Source organism: Lupinus angustifolius, chromosome LG20 (assembly GCF_001865875.1).
Source record: "Lupinus angustifolius cultivar Tanjil chromosome LG20, LupAngTanjil_v1.0, whole genome shotgun sequence".
Taxonomy (NCBI): domain Eukaryota; kingdom Viridiplantae; phylum Streptophyta; class Magnoliopsida; order Fabales; family Fabaceae; genus Lupinus; species Lupinus angustifolius.
In genome coordinates this window covers 4,829,568-4,847,707 of record NC_032028.1, presented here as the reverse complement: position 1 = coordinate 4,847,707, position 18,140 = coordinate 4,829,568, and the positions used below count along the sequence as shown (strand labels likewise).

At 30.3% G+C, this 18,140-nt stretch overlaps 2 protein-coding genes across 2 annotated transcripts; both read left to right on the top strand.

The window, feature by feature from the left end:
* On the top strand, positions 621 to 3,428 carry LOC109336799 (pentatricopeptide repeat-containing protein At5g66520-like). The gene is made up of 2 exons (XM_019573624.1): positions 621 to 2,758; positions 3,319 to 3,428. The coding sequence occupies exon 1, from the start codon at positions 680 to 682 to the stop codon at positions 2,732 to 2,734; it is 2,055 nt and encodes a 684-aa protein (XP_019429169.1). The 5' UTR covers positions 621 to 679; the 3' UTR covers positions 2,735 to 2,758; positions 3,319 to 3,428.
* On the top strand, positions 10,810 to 11,715 carry LOC109335082 (transcription factor bHLH149-like). The gene has a single exon (XM_019571145.1). The coding sequence runs from the start codon at positions 11,017 to 11,019 to the stop codon at positions 11,578 to 11,580; it is 564 nt and encodes a 187-aa protein (XP_019426690.1). The 5' UTR covers positions 10,810 to 11,016; the 3' UTR covers positions 11,581 to 11,715.

Sequence of the window (18,140 nt, the reverse complement as noted above, 5' to 3'; positions counted from 1 at the left end):
CACCTAAACTAATCACTTTCTTAAAAATAACATCAAAATGATGACTTTTTATCATTTTAAATATTTGTGTGATGACTTTTTAAAAATAAAATATAATTATTAAATAATGTTAAGTACTATTATAAAACTTTAACAATTGTTTAAGGTAAATTGATTTAACTAGTCACTTATTAATGTTATCATTAACCAATAATTAATTGTTTTGATGATTGATTTAAGTATAATAATATTGATTAAGTGATATAAATTTTATATAAGAACTTAGTATCATTGATACAAGTTTATATAATCAAAGAGTGCAATAAATATTAAATATAAAGGTATTATAGAGAGGGAAAATTGATATAAATGACTCTATCCTTTCTAATATTTGCCTATAAAAAGCATATTAGGAAAGAACCAAAAGTCATAAAAATTGGATTGTTTATTGAGAATGTGTTTATTAGAATTAATATAAAGTATATATTTGAAATATATTTATTATTAAATATGTTTATTTAATGGGAGTGGGAGGTAAACATTACTAAGTACTAACGTTACTTTCCTATGATTAAGAATATTTTAAGCATGTTGATTAAGATGACATAACATTACACTTCAAAGATAGCATTACAGTTGTATAAAATTCACTGCTAGATGGGTTTTGCAAGTGGAGACTGGAGAGTATGGACAAAACTTAATGCTACCACAGTCTGAACTCAACGTACCCTTTTGCAAGAAACTGGATAACATTGAAAAGATGAGCACCACAGCCACGAATTTCCCTTCTGGCCTCAAACCACTGGAATTCTCAACAGAGAGCACAACAAAACTATCACAGAAAAAAGTCCTTGACATCCTTAACAAGAAATGCTTAAATTCTCTTCAATATCTCAGGCAAGTTCATTCTATAATACTGAGAACTGGTCATTTCCAAGACCATTATGTATCTGGTACTTTAGTGAAGTGCTATGCTAACCCTCATTTCAACAACTTTGCCTTGGCAATCAAAGTCTTTGATCAAATCCCAAGGCCTAATGTTTTTGTATGCAATATAGTTTTGAAAGGGAGCTTAGAGAATGGAGAGCCACATGAGGCTATATCATGTTACCATAAGATGGTGTTCTTGAACTCTAAGCCTAACAAGTTCACTTACCCTACTTTGTTCAAGGCTTGTGCTATCACAGGTTCTGTTAAACAAGGGATTCAGTTTCATTCCCATGTAGTGAAACATGGGCTAAGTGTTGATGGTCACATTAAGAGTGCTGGGATTCAAATGTATACATCATTTGGACTTGTGAAAGAGGCAAGGAAAATGCTTGATGAGAGAGGTGAAACTGATGTGATTTGTTGGAATGCCATGATTGATGGATACTTGAAGTGTGGAGAGGTGGAAGAAGCTAAGGAAATGTTTGGGTGTATGCCTTATAAGAATGTTGGAACTTGGAATACAATGATAAGTGGCTTGGCTAGGTGTGGAATGATTGAGAATGCAAGGACTTTGTTCAATGATATGGAAGAGAGGGATGAAATATCATGGAGTGCTATTATTGATGGTTATATCAAACAAGGGTGTTTCAAAGAGGCCTTGGAAGTTTTTCATAAAATGCAAAGAGAAAAGGTAAAACCAAGACCATACTCATTACCAAGTGTTCTAACTGCTTGTGCCAATTTGGGGGCATTAGATCAAGGTAGATGGATTCATTCATATGTGAAAAGGAATTCTTTTCAAGTGAATGCTGTGTTAGGGACTGCTTTGATAGATATGTATGCCAAATGCGGGCGTCTCGACATGGCGTGGGAAGTTTTCGAGAAGTTGAGAGTGAAAGAAGTATCCACTTGGAATGCTATGATAGGAGGACTTTCTATTCATGGAAGAGCTGAAGAAGCAATTGAGCTATTAAAAAAGATGCAAGAGGAGAAGCTTAAGCCAAATAGTGTTACCTTTGTGAGTGTTCTAAATGCATGTGCACATGCTGGAATGGTTGAAAATGGTATAGCTTTATTCAATTCAATGAATAAAGTTTATGGCATTGAGCCTAAGATGGAGCATTTTGGATGTGTGGTTGATCTTCTTGGAAGAGCAGGACTAATAAAAGAGACAGAGAGGTTTATAGAGTCCATGACAGTAAAGCCTAATGCAGCTATTTGGGGAGCGCTATTGAATGCATGCAGGGTACATGGAAATGTTGAGCTAGGAGAAAAGGTAGGGTGGATTATGCTCGATATGGAGCCTCAAAACAGCGGTCGTTACGCGTTACTATCGAACATTTATGCAAAAGCAGGTAGATGGGGTGATGTTACTAGAGTAAGGAAGTTGATGAAAGACAGAGGAATCAAGACTATTCCGGGAAGTAGTATGATGAATTTAGATGGCAGAGTTCATGAGTTTAAAATGGGAGATGGTTCACATCCCGAAATGAAATCGATTTATGTGATGTTAGAAAGCATTATGAAGAAGCTTCAGATGGAAGGGTATTCACCAAATACATCAATTGTATCCTTTGATATTGAAGAGGAAGAAAAAGAAACAGCACTTAAGCAGCATAGTGAAAAAATTGCACTTGCTTTTGGTCTAATTCATACAGAACCAGGAACAACTCTGCACATTGTGAAGAATCTAAGGGTGTGTGAGGATTGCCATTATGCTTTCAAGCTCATTTCTCAAATTTATAGGCGTGAGATTATTATGAGAGACCGTGTGCGCTATCATCATTTCAGAAATGGAATGTGTTCATGCAAGGATTTTTGGTAAGGTGTTAAATAGAATGTGTCAATAGAAGCTAAATTGATTTGGATTCGAAGTTCAAATTTGATGTTGAAATGGCCAGTAATTCTAAAGTGCTATATATTTTTTTATAAGTAATTATGAAGCCTTTTTGTAACAAGATCCTCTTCATTATTGGAGAGACAATTACATATTTTTACATTTATTTTTAGTGGTAAAAGTATAATTTTATTATATTATATTTAAAAGGATAAATGTGTCATTGGGAGTTGCATTTTCCTTTATTTTTTGAAGCACTTGTCTCTCCATTAATGGAGAGGATCCTAACTCCCCTTCTTAATATTCAAAACAAAACTAATCATATATAAACCTTATTAATTTCACTAGTGATCAATTAAATTATCATTAGTGATTCATTTTGAGGTCTTTTCCACGTGTTTTTTCATCTTATGATATAGCTGTTGGGTTTCCATGTGACAACAGAGTTGAGATTGCGAACATGTTTGTAAATTTACTCTACGAATTTTGCATTAAGCATCGACTATTTTGCTATGAATGTATCTCTTTTATCAACCAATTTGACACTGCAAGTGCTAATCGGTTAGTAGATCAAAGTCAATTTTCTTGTCCTGACTAGGCCCCAAGAATCACGGCCATCAAATTTGGGCCCAAAATTTGTAATCGGGCTACTACTTTATATACAAAAAAATTTAATCTGTTTCCCTCGTTTAAAAACTATATCCATTTTTTTAAAAAAAGCCACTATTACACATTTTGTAAAGCCCTAAACAGCACTAGATTAAATGTGTGGTATTCAAACTATCTCATTCTTTGGCTGCAATGTAAATACTGTTAAGAGTCATCATTTATTTACCGGTAAGTAATATAAGGGCATCATTATATTACTAAGTATTATACGAGTTAAATGTCAAAAATTCAAATTACATTTCTAAGATGTGGAAATAAAACTTGTTGGGAGAAATAATCATATATGTTAAAAGGGAATAATTTCTTACATGAAGAATATTATCAATTTTAAAAAAGGATCGTAATCTATTAACAAGATATCGGTTTAGTTGTGTAAGGTTTTGCTAGATCACCATGATTAATAAAAGGATAATTGTTCATTTCCTGTTACCAACACTTGTTAGGATGATCGTTCACACACCCAAAAAAGATTAATTTTTTATTCAAAAGGACGAAGGAATACTTATAATAGTACCAAAAAATATCTTCATCTTTCTTTTGGTAAGACCCATTAAAATTTACAATAATCTAGTTTTTTTGCTGCTATTTGGCTGACATTGTCACTGCATGTGTAATCCAGCATTAAATATTTGTTATGCTTATTTCCATATTTTATAGAATAAAATATTATATACTATGATGGTTGTTTTGTGGATAAGCATGGAATGGATTAGGTACCAGGATAGAGACTCTCCCACACATTAGCGTGGATTAATATAATAATGTTATAGGGTGATCAATAATTGGACATACATAAGTTTATTCGTTCTTACAATTACAATCCAGAGAAGTAGATTAGTCCCCTACGCATCTAGCCAAGGCGTTTATTAGTGTGCATAATCAGGTTTGTTTAGTGGAACACGGATTATAATATGTTAAGTAAGACACATGTAAACGCGTTAGTTCCACCAAATCCCAAATTAAAACTCATCCAACAATTATCTAGTACTAGTTTGGTGCAATGCTCAGATTAGAGGGTTTATTTAATGCTATAATTATCATCTATTCATCTATATTGATGAAAAATCCCGTGAGGTCAAGTGCTGAGTACCCCTCTATAATTGTTCATTCATTTTCTCGTGTGACATTATTTATAATACATACATACACATATATATCTCGAAAATTTGAGGAATATTGAATGTAAATAAAGCAATTTGCTAATAAAATATGTTATACAAACATTATTTTAAAATTATATGCTGTGGATTAAAACTTGCATCATACATACACATCCATATTATTTTATACCAATTCATTTTTAATTTCTTCAACATAACTGGAAATTGACATTTTTAAAAAATAAATAATATGTACTGTTAATATAATCACAATTTCCTCCAACTATAAAGTACCAATATTGTTGTATCCATGAAACTAAATACAGATTGGGAAAAAATTAAAGTGAAGAATAAATTCAATGAAACAAATATGAGAATAATGTGTTGGAATAACTTATAGTATAAAATAAAAAACAAAAAATAAAATAGATTTAGATGGTTTAGAAATGGTTGGAAAAATATAATAAAAGCTCTAATTAATATAATATATCAAATTAAAGTTTTTGCAAGTACATCACGCCGAGAAAACACAACTCAAGTTGACATCGCTTTGGGACAACTTCCCATAGCAGAAGAATTGGTAGCAGCACATGAGTTTTGCTGCCATAATCTTGTGATATGGTTCGCATTTAACAATAGTTTTTTTGGCATGATTATCAAGGTAAACCATGACTAGTAAAAAGATAGATGTTTATATAAAAAATGGTGTTGTTAATGAGTATCATTAATAGACTCTTTAACCTGGTAATAGATATTAAGGTTCAATATTTCTTAGTATATTAGATATGTAACTTTTTTAGTATAATTTTTTTCATTTTCTTTTCTTAAACAATGACCTAAGAGCATTTGTTGATATTCATAGTATAGAAATTAAGAAAATAATTAGAGTGGTTAACCAATCTTTAATGCAAGAAAAAACCATGTTGGGAAGCACATGGACATCATTAATTAATGTTATTTGTCTCATATAGTTAACCAATTTTTACCAAATGTATTCTTTTACTTTTTGATAAGAAACTAATCTCTTCCATAGTATAATATTGCTCATCCTAATAAATATCGCTCTGAGTAATCAAATCATCGTGTTATATAGTTTTACTTGAGGCTTTTGAACTGATATTCCAATCAATAATATAATATGGCCTGAAGGAGGAAGTGGAACTCAAATTAGCTTCTTCATAAGATATGGTTAAATGGATGGATGCAAATTATTGGTGTATCAGAGAAGTCAAATTGATTGATTATTAACTAGGTAGATGAACTTTACCATTATTTAATATGTTTCATTTCTTCTTATTATTAGGATTAAAGTCAAGGTTTTGTTTCAAAGTAGTTGCAGATCATGGTAACCCCACTGGAAAATTTAAGATTCGGAGAAAATCTATGAGAAAGAAAAGCTGTTTTTTTTTTTAACTGAGTAAAGAGCACATCATTTCTGACAAATTAAAGTAACATTTTAAAATAGAAAAGGCATGTAAAGAGCCATAGAAAGCACTAAAAATAAGCAATAATGTTTCACTTCTTGACCAGGTTTCCCTGCTTACTACTACGTAGGACGATTAATGAGTAAACTTGAAATTTAGTCAATTATGTCATTGTTCAACTTTTGGAAATCATCTTCTCAGTCTTTGAAACTATAATATGCTGATGACTAATTTGATTGATAATTGCAATTTGGGTAACATGATACTTATTATAAGACCCTAAAAGTTTTATGATTTTTATAAGACATTTTATATTTCCTATGCAATATTTTTTTAATCATTTACCTTATTAATTGCTTTGACTATATCTAAATTTTGTTATTTTTAATAAAAATATAAATTAAGGAGTAATATTGAATTATGATAATATTGAAACATTATAATATTTAAAAAAACAAGAAAAGTAACCACAATTAGCATAGAATAACGTTTAAAATCAATGATCATTAAGTCAAAACATGTTTAAAGAAGGAAAAAAGAACATGAGAATGAAAAGATAAAATTAGAAAAATATATTCAAATAAAAAACCCGCAAAGCCTGTCTCATCTCAGTGAAGGAGACAATCTTCTCTGGCATGTTCTTAGGATTCGAGTGTGGTCAGTTTTTTCACAGATTTTGTTTCCAATTTTCTATTCTCACTAGACCTTTTAAATCTTACTCTGTAGCTATAATTTAGTATTACTCATCTCAAAGTATAAAATAAGTTGAATAAGGCCATGCAGTCATGGCCAAAATGGTGTGTACCAATAATGCAAGGGCAATGTACAAAACATGTAAACCTACAATATTCTTCACACAAGGAAAGAGGGTAGGCAATGTGGATGAACTCTGGCCACACCATAAGAGAGAGGAAGTGAGTCCACATGCCCTTCCCTTTTTTCTCTCCATTTGGGTGCATCACCCTCTAATCATTGCCTAGAATAAAAACAAACTAGTTCGGCCCCATTTCAGCACCCAATCAATACAACCCATCACTATTCTGATCAGAATTAGACTCCTCTTCATTACTAGATAGAGCAATTCAATTTTGTAATGTATTTTGAAAGGTGAAAATGTAAATTTAATATAAATTAAATGATATAAATATTTTTGTCTTTTAGTTTTTCAATACTATTTCTTATAACGAATATCTCTCATAATAGAGAGGAGTCTGATTACTTCTATAAGTCATTATCGTGCACCAATTATTTCCAGTTAATATGGTTCTTTTTCATTTTGAGGCTATGAAGTTCAGTTTTTTCTTGTTGGGTCACATATTTATGGGAGATATTACATGGAGAGATGACAAATAAGTTAGAATGTGTATTTAGCCATTCTAACCACAACACTTATACTCATGTGGTGCAAAATTTAACCAGTTATAATTTTAGAGTATGATTACGAATTGAGTTTTAAAAGATAAAAAGAAAATCGAAATTCATAAATATATTTATGAGATGACTCAAAAATATTAATTATTTTCTTCATTATACTCTAAAATTCAATTCAATACCAAAATCTAATTTGATATACTTGCTTCTCAAATCCTATGTCGTCCAAGGAGAAAAAAGTTTTGTTCTTTTAGGAAGTTGTTCCCTTTAAATAAAGTAGGTTTTGGACTTAAGTCATATGAATTAAAAAATAAAAATGAATTACATTACCGGAAGTCCCTTTAATATAAAAAGTTAAACTTGATGAATCAAATGTGAGTTCCGAGTATCAACCATTTTAAACATAAAAACAAAAAACAAACAAACCCAATTCCCAAGAGAAGGGAAAACAATTTTGTTGTTGGGAGTATTTCAATGTTCTCTTTTGTTGAAAAATGTTGAAATAATGAATGTCCCCATCCTTTTAGCCTGTAGGTAAAGATAAGAAGCAAAGTAAATTAACATTATCATGATACAAATTGTAACAGTGTATAGCCTTTTAGCACATGCCACCCACAAATCCTGGATTCACCGAGCTTGTTTCATTCATGCCATGCCAAAAGAGATGAAAAGAAAATAAAGTGAAAAAGAACTTTATCATTCAAGTTTTGGATGACCATCTGATGACTAATCTGACCATTAATTATGACCGTTGGATAAGGGACAACAATGCCAAGCATTGTTTGCTTGGAAGGAATACTTGGGATACACATGAATATATATCATCAGATACCATTGATCAGAGAAATAGTTAATTACTAATTTTTTAATTTAAGTATATTTTGTTAACTAATTGATGTTATATGTAATGACACAACTTATGGGTATGTGTTCTCGTACTTTGAACACCCCATGTTGTTTGTTTTCCCTAGAGGGTTAAAATTTGAACCTTCATGGAATTAAGACACGTTGAAAATGTTCTTTTTGCTTTGAAGGTACGAGTTAAAAAAGAAGTTTTACCTACAAGGTGACGTAGAGCTCAATAAAAGTATATAAGATATCAGACAGTGCTTAGGTATCCCAATAGATCAACATTCTAATGATGCTTTAATATTTTCTTTCTTGCTTAATATTTGTTCTCTATCTCTCTTCTGTATTTAGGTTCTATCTTTGCAAACGAGTTAGAAGGACTGAAGCAACAAGGGCTATCTTACCCGTGATTAATTGGATACTTGCTATGAAAATTGACTATTTGTTCTTCAATTAATAAGGAATACTTTTGTGCCACCGGCGACTACTAAGTTTTACAGTTTGTTGAACCGAAGTTTAGAAGGGGAAAATGGAGAGCTTCAGTGGCTGAAAGCCTGAAATTGAAGAAAGTGGGATCTCAAATTAGGACAAAAACTTGTGTAGACTTATTCAAATATGAATACAAATGTATTTATATTTTTTAGTGCTATCATTAAGATTAAATTATAATTATAATTTTTTATATGTTATCAAGATTTTATTCTTACATTAATATATATTTTGCATCTTTCTGATATTAGTTACAATAACATAACAACATTGGTATAGTTAATGAGCCAAGTTTACCACTAGCCATCTTGTCCAATCAAATAAACCTAATATTTTCTCAAGGAAGGTGCCATGTGAGGTCTCTATCTTTCTATATTATTAAAGTGATATTAAAAGTAAAGTGTTGTTGTTAATCTTTCCTTTATTTTTATTAGTCATAATCTCAAATGTTAAACACGTACCTTCTTTAATCACATAGTACATCTCAATTTATCAATTGTTTTATATGAGAAAATTATTTTATCTCAATCCTCGTATGTTTTTTTATCATACAAAATCTTTTATTGACTCGATTTCTCAAATGTTATCCTCTCAAATTTACTTAGTGCATGCTTCACCGTTTTTGATGGGCTTATAAGCTAAATAAATGAACTTATTTAACAACATATATGTTCCTTCCATGCTTAGTTAGAGACATTTTTTTAAATATTACCTATACTTATATGTCACGGTTTCCATAGACTTAAAATCAACTAATTCTATAAAATATTTCCAACTCAGTCACCTATAGTTATCGCCTACAACCTTTCATACTGTACAAAAAATAATATTGTACATATTTGCATTTTAAAGCAAAACATGCCCAAAAAATGGCTACATAGATTTTGGAATAACTGATATTGTACATATTTGCATTTTATTGATAAACTAGCTAATGTATATTTGTATATATATAACCAAACCCCAAAGTAAAAATACACATTTTAAAATAGACAATATATAACCAAATCCTAAATTATAATACAACGAGTCTAGTTCTCAAAACTTAAACTATTATCAATTAATTTAAAATTTGGTCACTCTAAACTATATTTTCCTTAAAATATATAAAGTTACCAAAAAATGGTAAACAGATGAAATTATTATATCCGATTACTAAGTTTAATTTATATTAAAATTTTGTCTATACATAACATATTAAACTCTATAATGTAAAAATATATTAGAGTACCTTCTCTCTCTAAATTCGCATGAAATTTTTTTGTAGGAAGAGTAGAATACACAAAATATCATTATTATATAAAAATTATCATAACAAATTATTAAATATTAGTTAGAGAATATAAAAAGAAGGAACTCAACATCTCAGCTACATAAAGAAACACAACTTAATATTAAGGATACTATTTATATACCGTGAATATAAAGATTTATACATATTTTATTATACCATCATCATTTATCAATATTACTTTTTTTGAGTAATCAATAGTAATTAATATAAATAGTAGATGATACAATATCATGGTTTAAAATGCTTTATAATATTGAAATATCATAAATTATATAGGATTATAGTTTATTATTTTGAAGAGTTAATCAATGTTAATTATGAATTTTGTATGATGTAGAGAGTATAATTTTTTATACATCTTATCTTCTCACAATTAAATAAAAAATATTTTGTTAATTTCAACCCTAAAAACTATTTTAAAAACATAACAAAGTCACATTAAAAATGGGACCACATCTTTTGTTTCAAGAGTCATTTCATGTTTTATGATATGTCATCGGTTAGAAAAATACTTAAAAACATAAAATGTGCATTCATTGAAAATATGGAATGAATTTTTATTTACTAAGCTTCCACCTTCTTATGAAAAATATATTTTTTGAGGTTGTTTAACCTCTATCCTAATCTAAAACCAATACTTCATCCAAAACAATAATCTAAAACTAATAAAATGTTAGTATAATGATATAAAAGTTTATTAGATTTTTAGTATGAGTAAAAGATCAAAAATAAAAAAATTGATTATTAAAAACGATATTTATCAGAAGTAACAATTTGATTGTTAAAAACGATATTTTATTAGAAGTAACAATTGAACACTTATATATAAGATGATAGGATGAGGAGATATGTCTTGATTCAAATAAATCTTGCAGAAGAGAAGAAACAGAAAAGCAGGATGGAAAGAAGCAATAAATGTTAGTAAGTAAAGGACGCGTGGTTCCCGTGACCTCCATCCCTTTTATACTCTCTCTTCCTCATTCTTTCCCCCTTCACCATTAACCAACCTCTTCCATCATTTTCTTCTAAATCCTCATTCCAAATACAACTTAGAATCCACTACACCAACCATCTATGGCTTCTTCTTCTTCTTCTTCTAAAGAACCAAACATAGATCATTCCACTAATTCAGACACCACTTTACACCCTTCCAACCACACAAAAATCACACAAAATTCCCCTAACCTTATCCCATGGAAATCTCAATTTGAGCAACAGATCTATGCCTCAAACCTCGCCCAAGCCCTACGCCGCACTCCTCCTTCCCGCGCCGCCCGTCAAGTCCGCGACACCGCCGATCGACTCCTCGCACGTGCCGCCAAGGGCACAACACAGTGGAGCCGCGCAATTCTCGCTTCTCCGCGTTGGAACCTTCATATGAATAAACTCAAGAAGGTGAAGAAGGTTTCGAATGGAATGATGAAAACGCGGGTTACCGGAGGAAACGGGAAGATGAAGAGGAGGTTACCGGCTGTGAAAGAGAAAGCGCGAGTTCTCAGCCGGTTGGTTCCAGGTTGCAAGAAAGTGACGTTCCAGAACCTTCTAGAAGAAACTTCTGATTATATTTCGGCGTTGGAGATGCAAGTAAGAGCCATGACGGATCTTACCCAGTTACTGGCTGGTCGAATGGTGAGTTGACCCACTCACTGGCGTTGTTTAGCCTAGGCTATATTGCGCACCCTGTATTTTTTAATTAATTATATATCACTTTTATTTGTTTCTCAATTCATATATTCATGTAATCTTGTACATGTCATTTGCCTTTTCATCCTTGAGTTCCACCACTTTGTATTTTTTGCCATCGTTAATTTTTTTATCTATTCTTTTTGTTCTTTATATTAAGTTGAATATTACCTTTTTTTTCTACTATATTTCTTCATCCTATATGGACAAAAAATTAATTATTTTTGAAGTATGTGATTATCCTCCTAATAAACACGTTTTCCTGGTAATCAAATAGTTGATATTTAGATGGATGATCCATTATTGACTTAAACCACATCAACTTCTATAACCTACCATCCAATGACCTATCATTGGAATTTGTTATCGTTTTATTTAATGAAATTAAATGTAGTTTATATAATCATTTTCAGTAGTTAATATTACTCTTGCATTGAAACCATTTTGAGCTTATGCAAAATTTATATACGGTCAATCCATTATTTATTATTTATTTATATTTTTTAAGAGTAAATGATAATTAAATTGAATCGTAGATGATGTAATAACAATATATAAAATCAATGCATATTTATTTTCTATATTTTTAAACACGTGTATTTTTTTATGGAGGTTATCTTGTTCAAGTTCATGCATATTTAGTTTTATTTATTTCTTACACAGTATTTTTTATGTTAAATTAAACAGTTTTTCTTTGATGATTCTTTCATATGAATTTTTTAACTATTAAATAATAAAAGGTGAACATGTGGAGTGATCCGGAAATATGGACAAGCCTATACTCATTTCTAGCTTCATTATATTTAACAAGGAGAAATAATATAGAGTTTAAAATCTGTGCATTGATAGAGTAAAGTTTTTTACACTGTCAATATATCATCCATCATTGATTTGTATTACTTTTATTTGAGACTCAATGATGATTAATAAATAATGGTGGATGATTAACTGACATTGTAAAAAACATTTACACCGTCAGTCTATACATATTAAATCTAGTATCATATGGCTATGCTTCTAATAAATTAGCTTATTTATAATATTTGTATAAAGCTGAGCAATACATCATTTTTTATGAGGGTTTTTTGACTAGTATATTAAAGAGATATATCATTTCTCATTTTATACCAAGTTATAGAGTGACAGATTAAAAATAATATAAAACTTGCCAGAATTAATTATAATAATTAAATTAACTTCTAAGATAAGTTTTTACTAAAATAAACCTCAAAAGAGTTGATGTAAATTTCTCTAATATGCAAGGATTAGCCTAGTAACATTCATTCATTGAAGGTCCCCGTTTTTTATTGGTTTTAAAAGAAAATGTTATTTCATGGGTTTTTTCACAATCAAAGTTATATTATCGCATAATTAATGAAGAGTAGATTAATTAAAAGGAAATGTGATTTCACAATCAAAATTATTATGCAAAATTTACATATGAACAATTTAATTTAGCTAATATATAATTAACGTGTCTTCAAATAACTAGATAACTATAAGTTATTTTAACGTGTCTTCATCATAGCATTATTTGTCTCTAAAAATGATTTGTTGATTAAGTCCTACCCTAAATTTTCTATGCATTGTTAGGATTGTAGATGACAAGTTAACTATAAGACTGTCGTACATTCACAGGAGTTAAATAATGAAAATCTTACATAAAATTAAGAGACTCACTACTAAAAAAATGTAAGAAAACTGCATTTAGAAAGAAAAAAAGTCATCATAAAAAGGGAAAAAACAAACCCCACGTATTTAAAAAATGAGTGGATGAAGCAAATTTTGTAATTTTATATGTTTTTTTGCACTACCAATAATATTCCCTCATTTTTTAGACAATGAAATAATATATTTTAAGGTATGTAGTTGTCAAGCGACAGTAAATTAAAGATTAAACTACCATTATATCTCTCTATTTTTTTACTCTACACGTATTAAAAAAAATCTACATAAAAATCAAACAAAAATTAACATCTGCTACATATGGATTATAAAATAACATTTTTTGAGTTTTAAAACGGTCTGAGTTGAGCTTCAAAGCATGTGCCATGGAGGCCCTATGATACTAAGTGCCCCGAACCCTTGCACATTGGCTTGCATGTGAATATTGATGAAAAGTTGAAAACCACAAGAAGCCATTTTAAGAACAATAACGCTTTATTTACTTTTTGTATTGCTTATTATCATCCCCTTTGTTCTTATTTGGAATGAACACTTGAGGGTCATATTCTAGACTAAGACCCCTATAAATTGGGACCTACTCCACCTCAGAGGGTGAATTAGCGAATTTTAAGGGACACCTTTTCCTAATTAAGGGATGACACGTGTAGTTCCTTGACTATACAACTGTCTAGTTCAAGATGACCAAGATAATGACATGTTCATGTGGCAACACATTAATACTATTCACAAGTAGGATTCCCTCACCTACATGCATATATATGGATAGAAATATGGTGTATCACTCTATGTGTGAAGATATATGATTGACAGAAAATATTTAATAATTACAATTTTAATTTAAATAATTTTTATTAATCAATCAAATATGATGGTACATAGAATAATATAAAAAGTGGGATAACATATGTACTTTTCATTATATATAGGAAACAATAGATAGTACATAAAAGTGGACATTTTTTAAAAGAAATTAATATATAAGTTAGCACTTTTTTATAAATAGGAAGGAAATCCACTTATTATACAACTTAATTTCTAATTAAGGCGGATATCATATATTTGATATAATCATATCAGCTATTTATTTCAGATGTTACAAGTGATCTAATTACTAGCACCCTATAGATTTCTAAAAGCCGATAACAAATATGGCTTAATAAGTGGATACCCATGAGGTTAACCTATAGGAGATAATGAGAACCATATAAGTTAATGCATAAGGAAGGTTATGATCCCAACACACCAAATCACAAATAGTTTTCTCCTCTTCCCATTGGAGAGAAAACAAAGGTCCCAAAAGGAATTAAGGATTTGGTTGAGGAAGACCATCATACCAAAACTCTCTCAAAAGGTATATCAAGGGAGTAGACTAGAAAACATGGATTCGTAGATTCAGGTATAACTTTATATGATTTATATTATGTGTGAGAATCATGAGATTCAAGATCCTAGAATTGGTATTTCACCAATCATCAGGAAATATCTAACATTCACATCTTAACCATATATTTTAAAAAAATCCAATGATTTAAAGTTACTCACTAATTCAAAATATTGAATTTTTTTAGAATAGATAATTGAGATATGAAATAATTTTTTTTAGCTTACTCATGAAATAAGTGGATATCATTATATAAGCTAAATTTTATAGAAATTATTATGTGTGATAATGATAAATTTAGAGAAATGTTAAAAATATAAATAAACATCATTAGAGATAATATTTTTCAAATTAATCATACTTGAGAAACATATATAATTAAACTAATATAAGAAGTACCCAGTTGTAAAATTTAAATATTTGAAAATTACGGCAATGTAATTATCTTTTTATCTATCTAATTTTTATAAAGGAGTAAATAAAAAATATATAAAGGGTAAATAATTATTAAAATATGAAATGCATATTATAATTAAAGGGATCCTATACCATGTCTATGTATAGTATATAACTATGAATGCATATCAGAATGTATTGGTGGGTTCCAGTCTTTTGCCTTTATGTTTACAAAAATTATATTGGGCAAACCTGATTTAATTTTTTTAATAGAAGTACTTCTACATCCTATTATTGGTATATAGGGCTGATTTCATTATAACTAATGGCTACTCTAATTACTTCAAACTTAGTTTGTCTACCGCTGAATTAATATTTTGTTGGTTGATATGTTCTAATTTGAATATGTTGGAACTTAGTTGTGGGTGTGAAATCTAAAAAGCTCTCAAGTCCCATATTAGAGAGATGAGAAACTTCTAAAATTCTTCATATTTTTTTGCCACAAGTTGAATGCGCTTTCGAGAATTTGGCATGAGTAGCCATGTTGTGAGAATTTGGAGAAGTGACACGAAAATAATTGACACAAATAGCTATATTGTGAGTATTTCGAGAATTTACACTATTAGCCATATTGTGAGAATTTCGAGAATTAGCACTAGTAGTCATATTTTGGTGGGTGTATTCGAGATCAGTTCTTACAGTGTAGTAAGAACTCAATAACAGAGATCTTGACTGTGTTATCCTGGAAACGGCGTGGTTGATAGTCTATTTTATCCTAAGAATTAGCACTAGTATTCGAGAATTGTTGCAAGCTACGATAACAACAGAATCATATAAAATGGGTTATTACATAATGTTTAAGTAAAAAACGACTCCAAATTTTTAGAAATTTCTACAAATCTTATCATAATCAGTATTTAGGAATTATTAGGTAGGTGTAAAAACATTAGTATTCAAATAACAAAATTCAAAAGTCAATTTTTTATAGAGACTTTTTTTAATGGGAGGGGAACTCAATCTCAATTATGCATTCTCACTTTTGGTATTTCAACAACCAAAATGAATCTTCACTATGTTATTTTTCTAGTTTTAGACTTGTTTGGTATTAGCAATATGTTAAGTCCACCCTTTCATTTGATTACCTGGAATAGTGCAACCTGTAAACGTAATTATGTAAATATAAGAATCCTTTTTGAGGTGTCAGAGTCTAACGACACTCCATTTTTTATTTATCAAAGATTGAAGAGAACCTCATTTTGTGTCATGAATGAAGACAATGCTTATTATGCTTCCAATAAAGAGCAGAGACATTGGGTTACTATACGACAAAATGTCTATCAAACAAATCAACATCTGCCATTTATTTATTCAACGTGTTGTGGTTCCTTTCAGCCACACACCAATTTAGTGCACGCATGTTTTCCTTTAATTATCTTATTATTATTATTTCTTCGTAGCAAAAATAAAATATCAATACATTTACCAGATGAAACATCTCCTAATAATCAGGACCAGATGTTTTATTATTAAAACTACTTTAATTTATAACAACACATATGCTTGTTAAAACTTATATTTTTCAGATAAATAAGTGAAAATGTACAATAGGACGAAACCACATATTTTGTCTCAAAGTTTATTTCAATATTTCTGACTAATGAAAATGAAGAAAGGTGCATTAAATGGAATGATACAGAGACAAAAATGTGTTCCCTTTACACATTTAAAAAACACATTAAAGATTTACCACTTGTTGCACAAAAAATAGAAATGAAGTTCGTTGGTGGCTGGCTATTGTTCCATGGTTTGGTGGTGGTTGAGAAGAAAGGCAAAGAAGAAATGAAGGAAAAAAGAAGGTGAAAAGGGAGTGTGTGATACAAATGCATCAACTACTGGTATTGAATTAGGGGCCCATCTGTCCCATACCACACGTGGCCTCATTGAAGCATAGACAAAAAACTCTGTATCAATGCAAATGGCCCCATATGCATGCGCTTTCACTGATTTCCCTTCTCTTCTCTCTGTTTGTGTCATTATAATGAAATAAGGGGCCAACTACCAATGTATCTCTCTCTTCTTCTTTTATCATCTCTTTCTCTTTCTCTTTCTCTTTCTCATGTGCAGTGCAGCCTTCTATCTTTAGAGGACCCGAGACTAAAGCTGCCATTTCCCACTCTTTACTTCAACACTTGGGAAAATTCCAAACCGACAGCCCAATAAAGTTTCTATTTTGTTGTAGATTCTTATTTGGTCGCCTATTAGTACTACTGCCCCATTCTTTACCTGGCTACTTTATTCTTGTAAAATTCAGTCTTCTTACTGCTTGAGTATTTTACTATCTCAACATGTCACGTGAATAATAAGATTAAGACCCAATGCATAAGACTCCTATAAGCAAATTTTATAAATTTATAGGGATCCTATGTATTCATACAGTTTCCCATATTCCTCTGCCAACCTTCACCACTAGTCGCCGCCCTTCAGCCACCCAACTTTTAATAATAATAAAAAACAGGTTTGACACAAGTTGTGAGCGCACAAAAAAATGGTTTCAATAATACTTGGTAGATTATCTTTTTCTGAAAAAAAATAGATACAATTGTCCTTGTTGAATTATTGATGAAAGAGACAATAATGGCTCCAACTTTATTTCTCAAAGTGGAGTACTTTGCTTCACAGAAAAAATAATGACTCAACCATAAACCAGAACATCACCTATAACGATATTCTAATATCAACACTGATCCAAATCCAAGAATCTCAGGTATTAGTCTCGTGCCAAACTTGTATAACGGGGCTTAACAAATTAAACCCACATCGGCTAATGTCTTCATTTTTGCCAAATCGAGTAATTAAGTATTGGGCTTGGCCCCAAGTCCATCCATGGTTAAAGCGCACTAAAAAAGCCTAGGAGTGCAAATAATACGTTAAAATATGGTGTGAACGATTACGTGTATGTTTATCTAAACAAAATATAGCATGTGTATAATTTGGATGAAATGATTAAGAGGCACATTTTATATCTATTAATTATCACAATTCCTTGATAAAT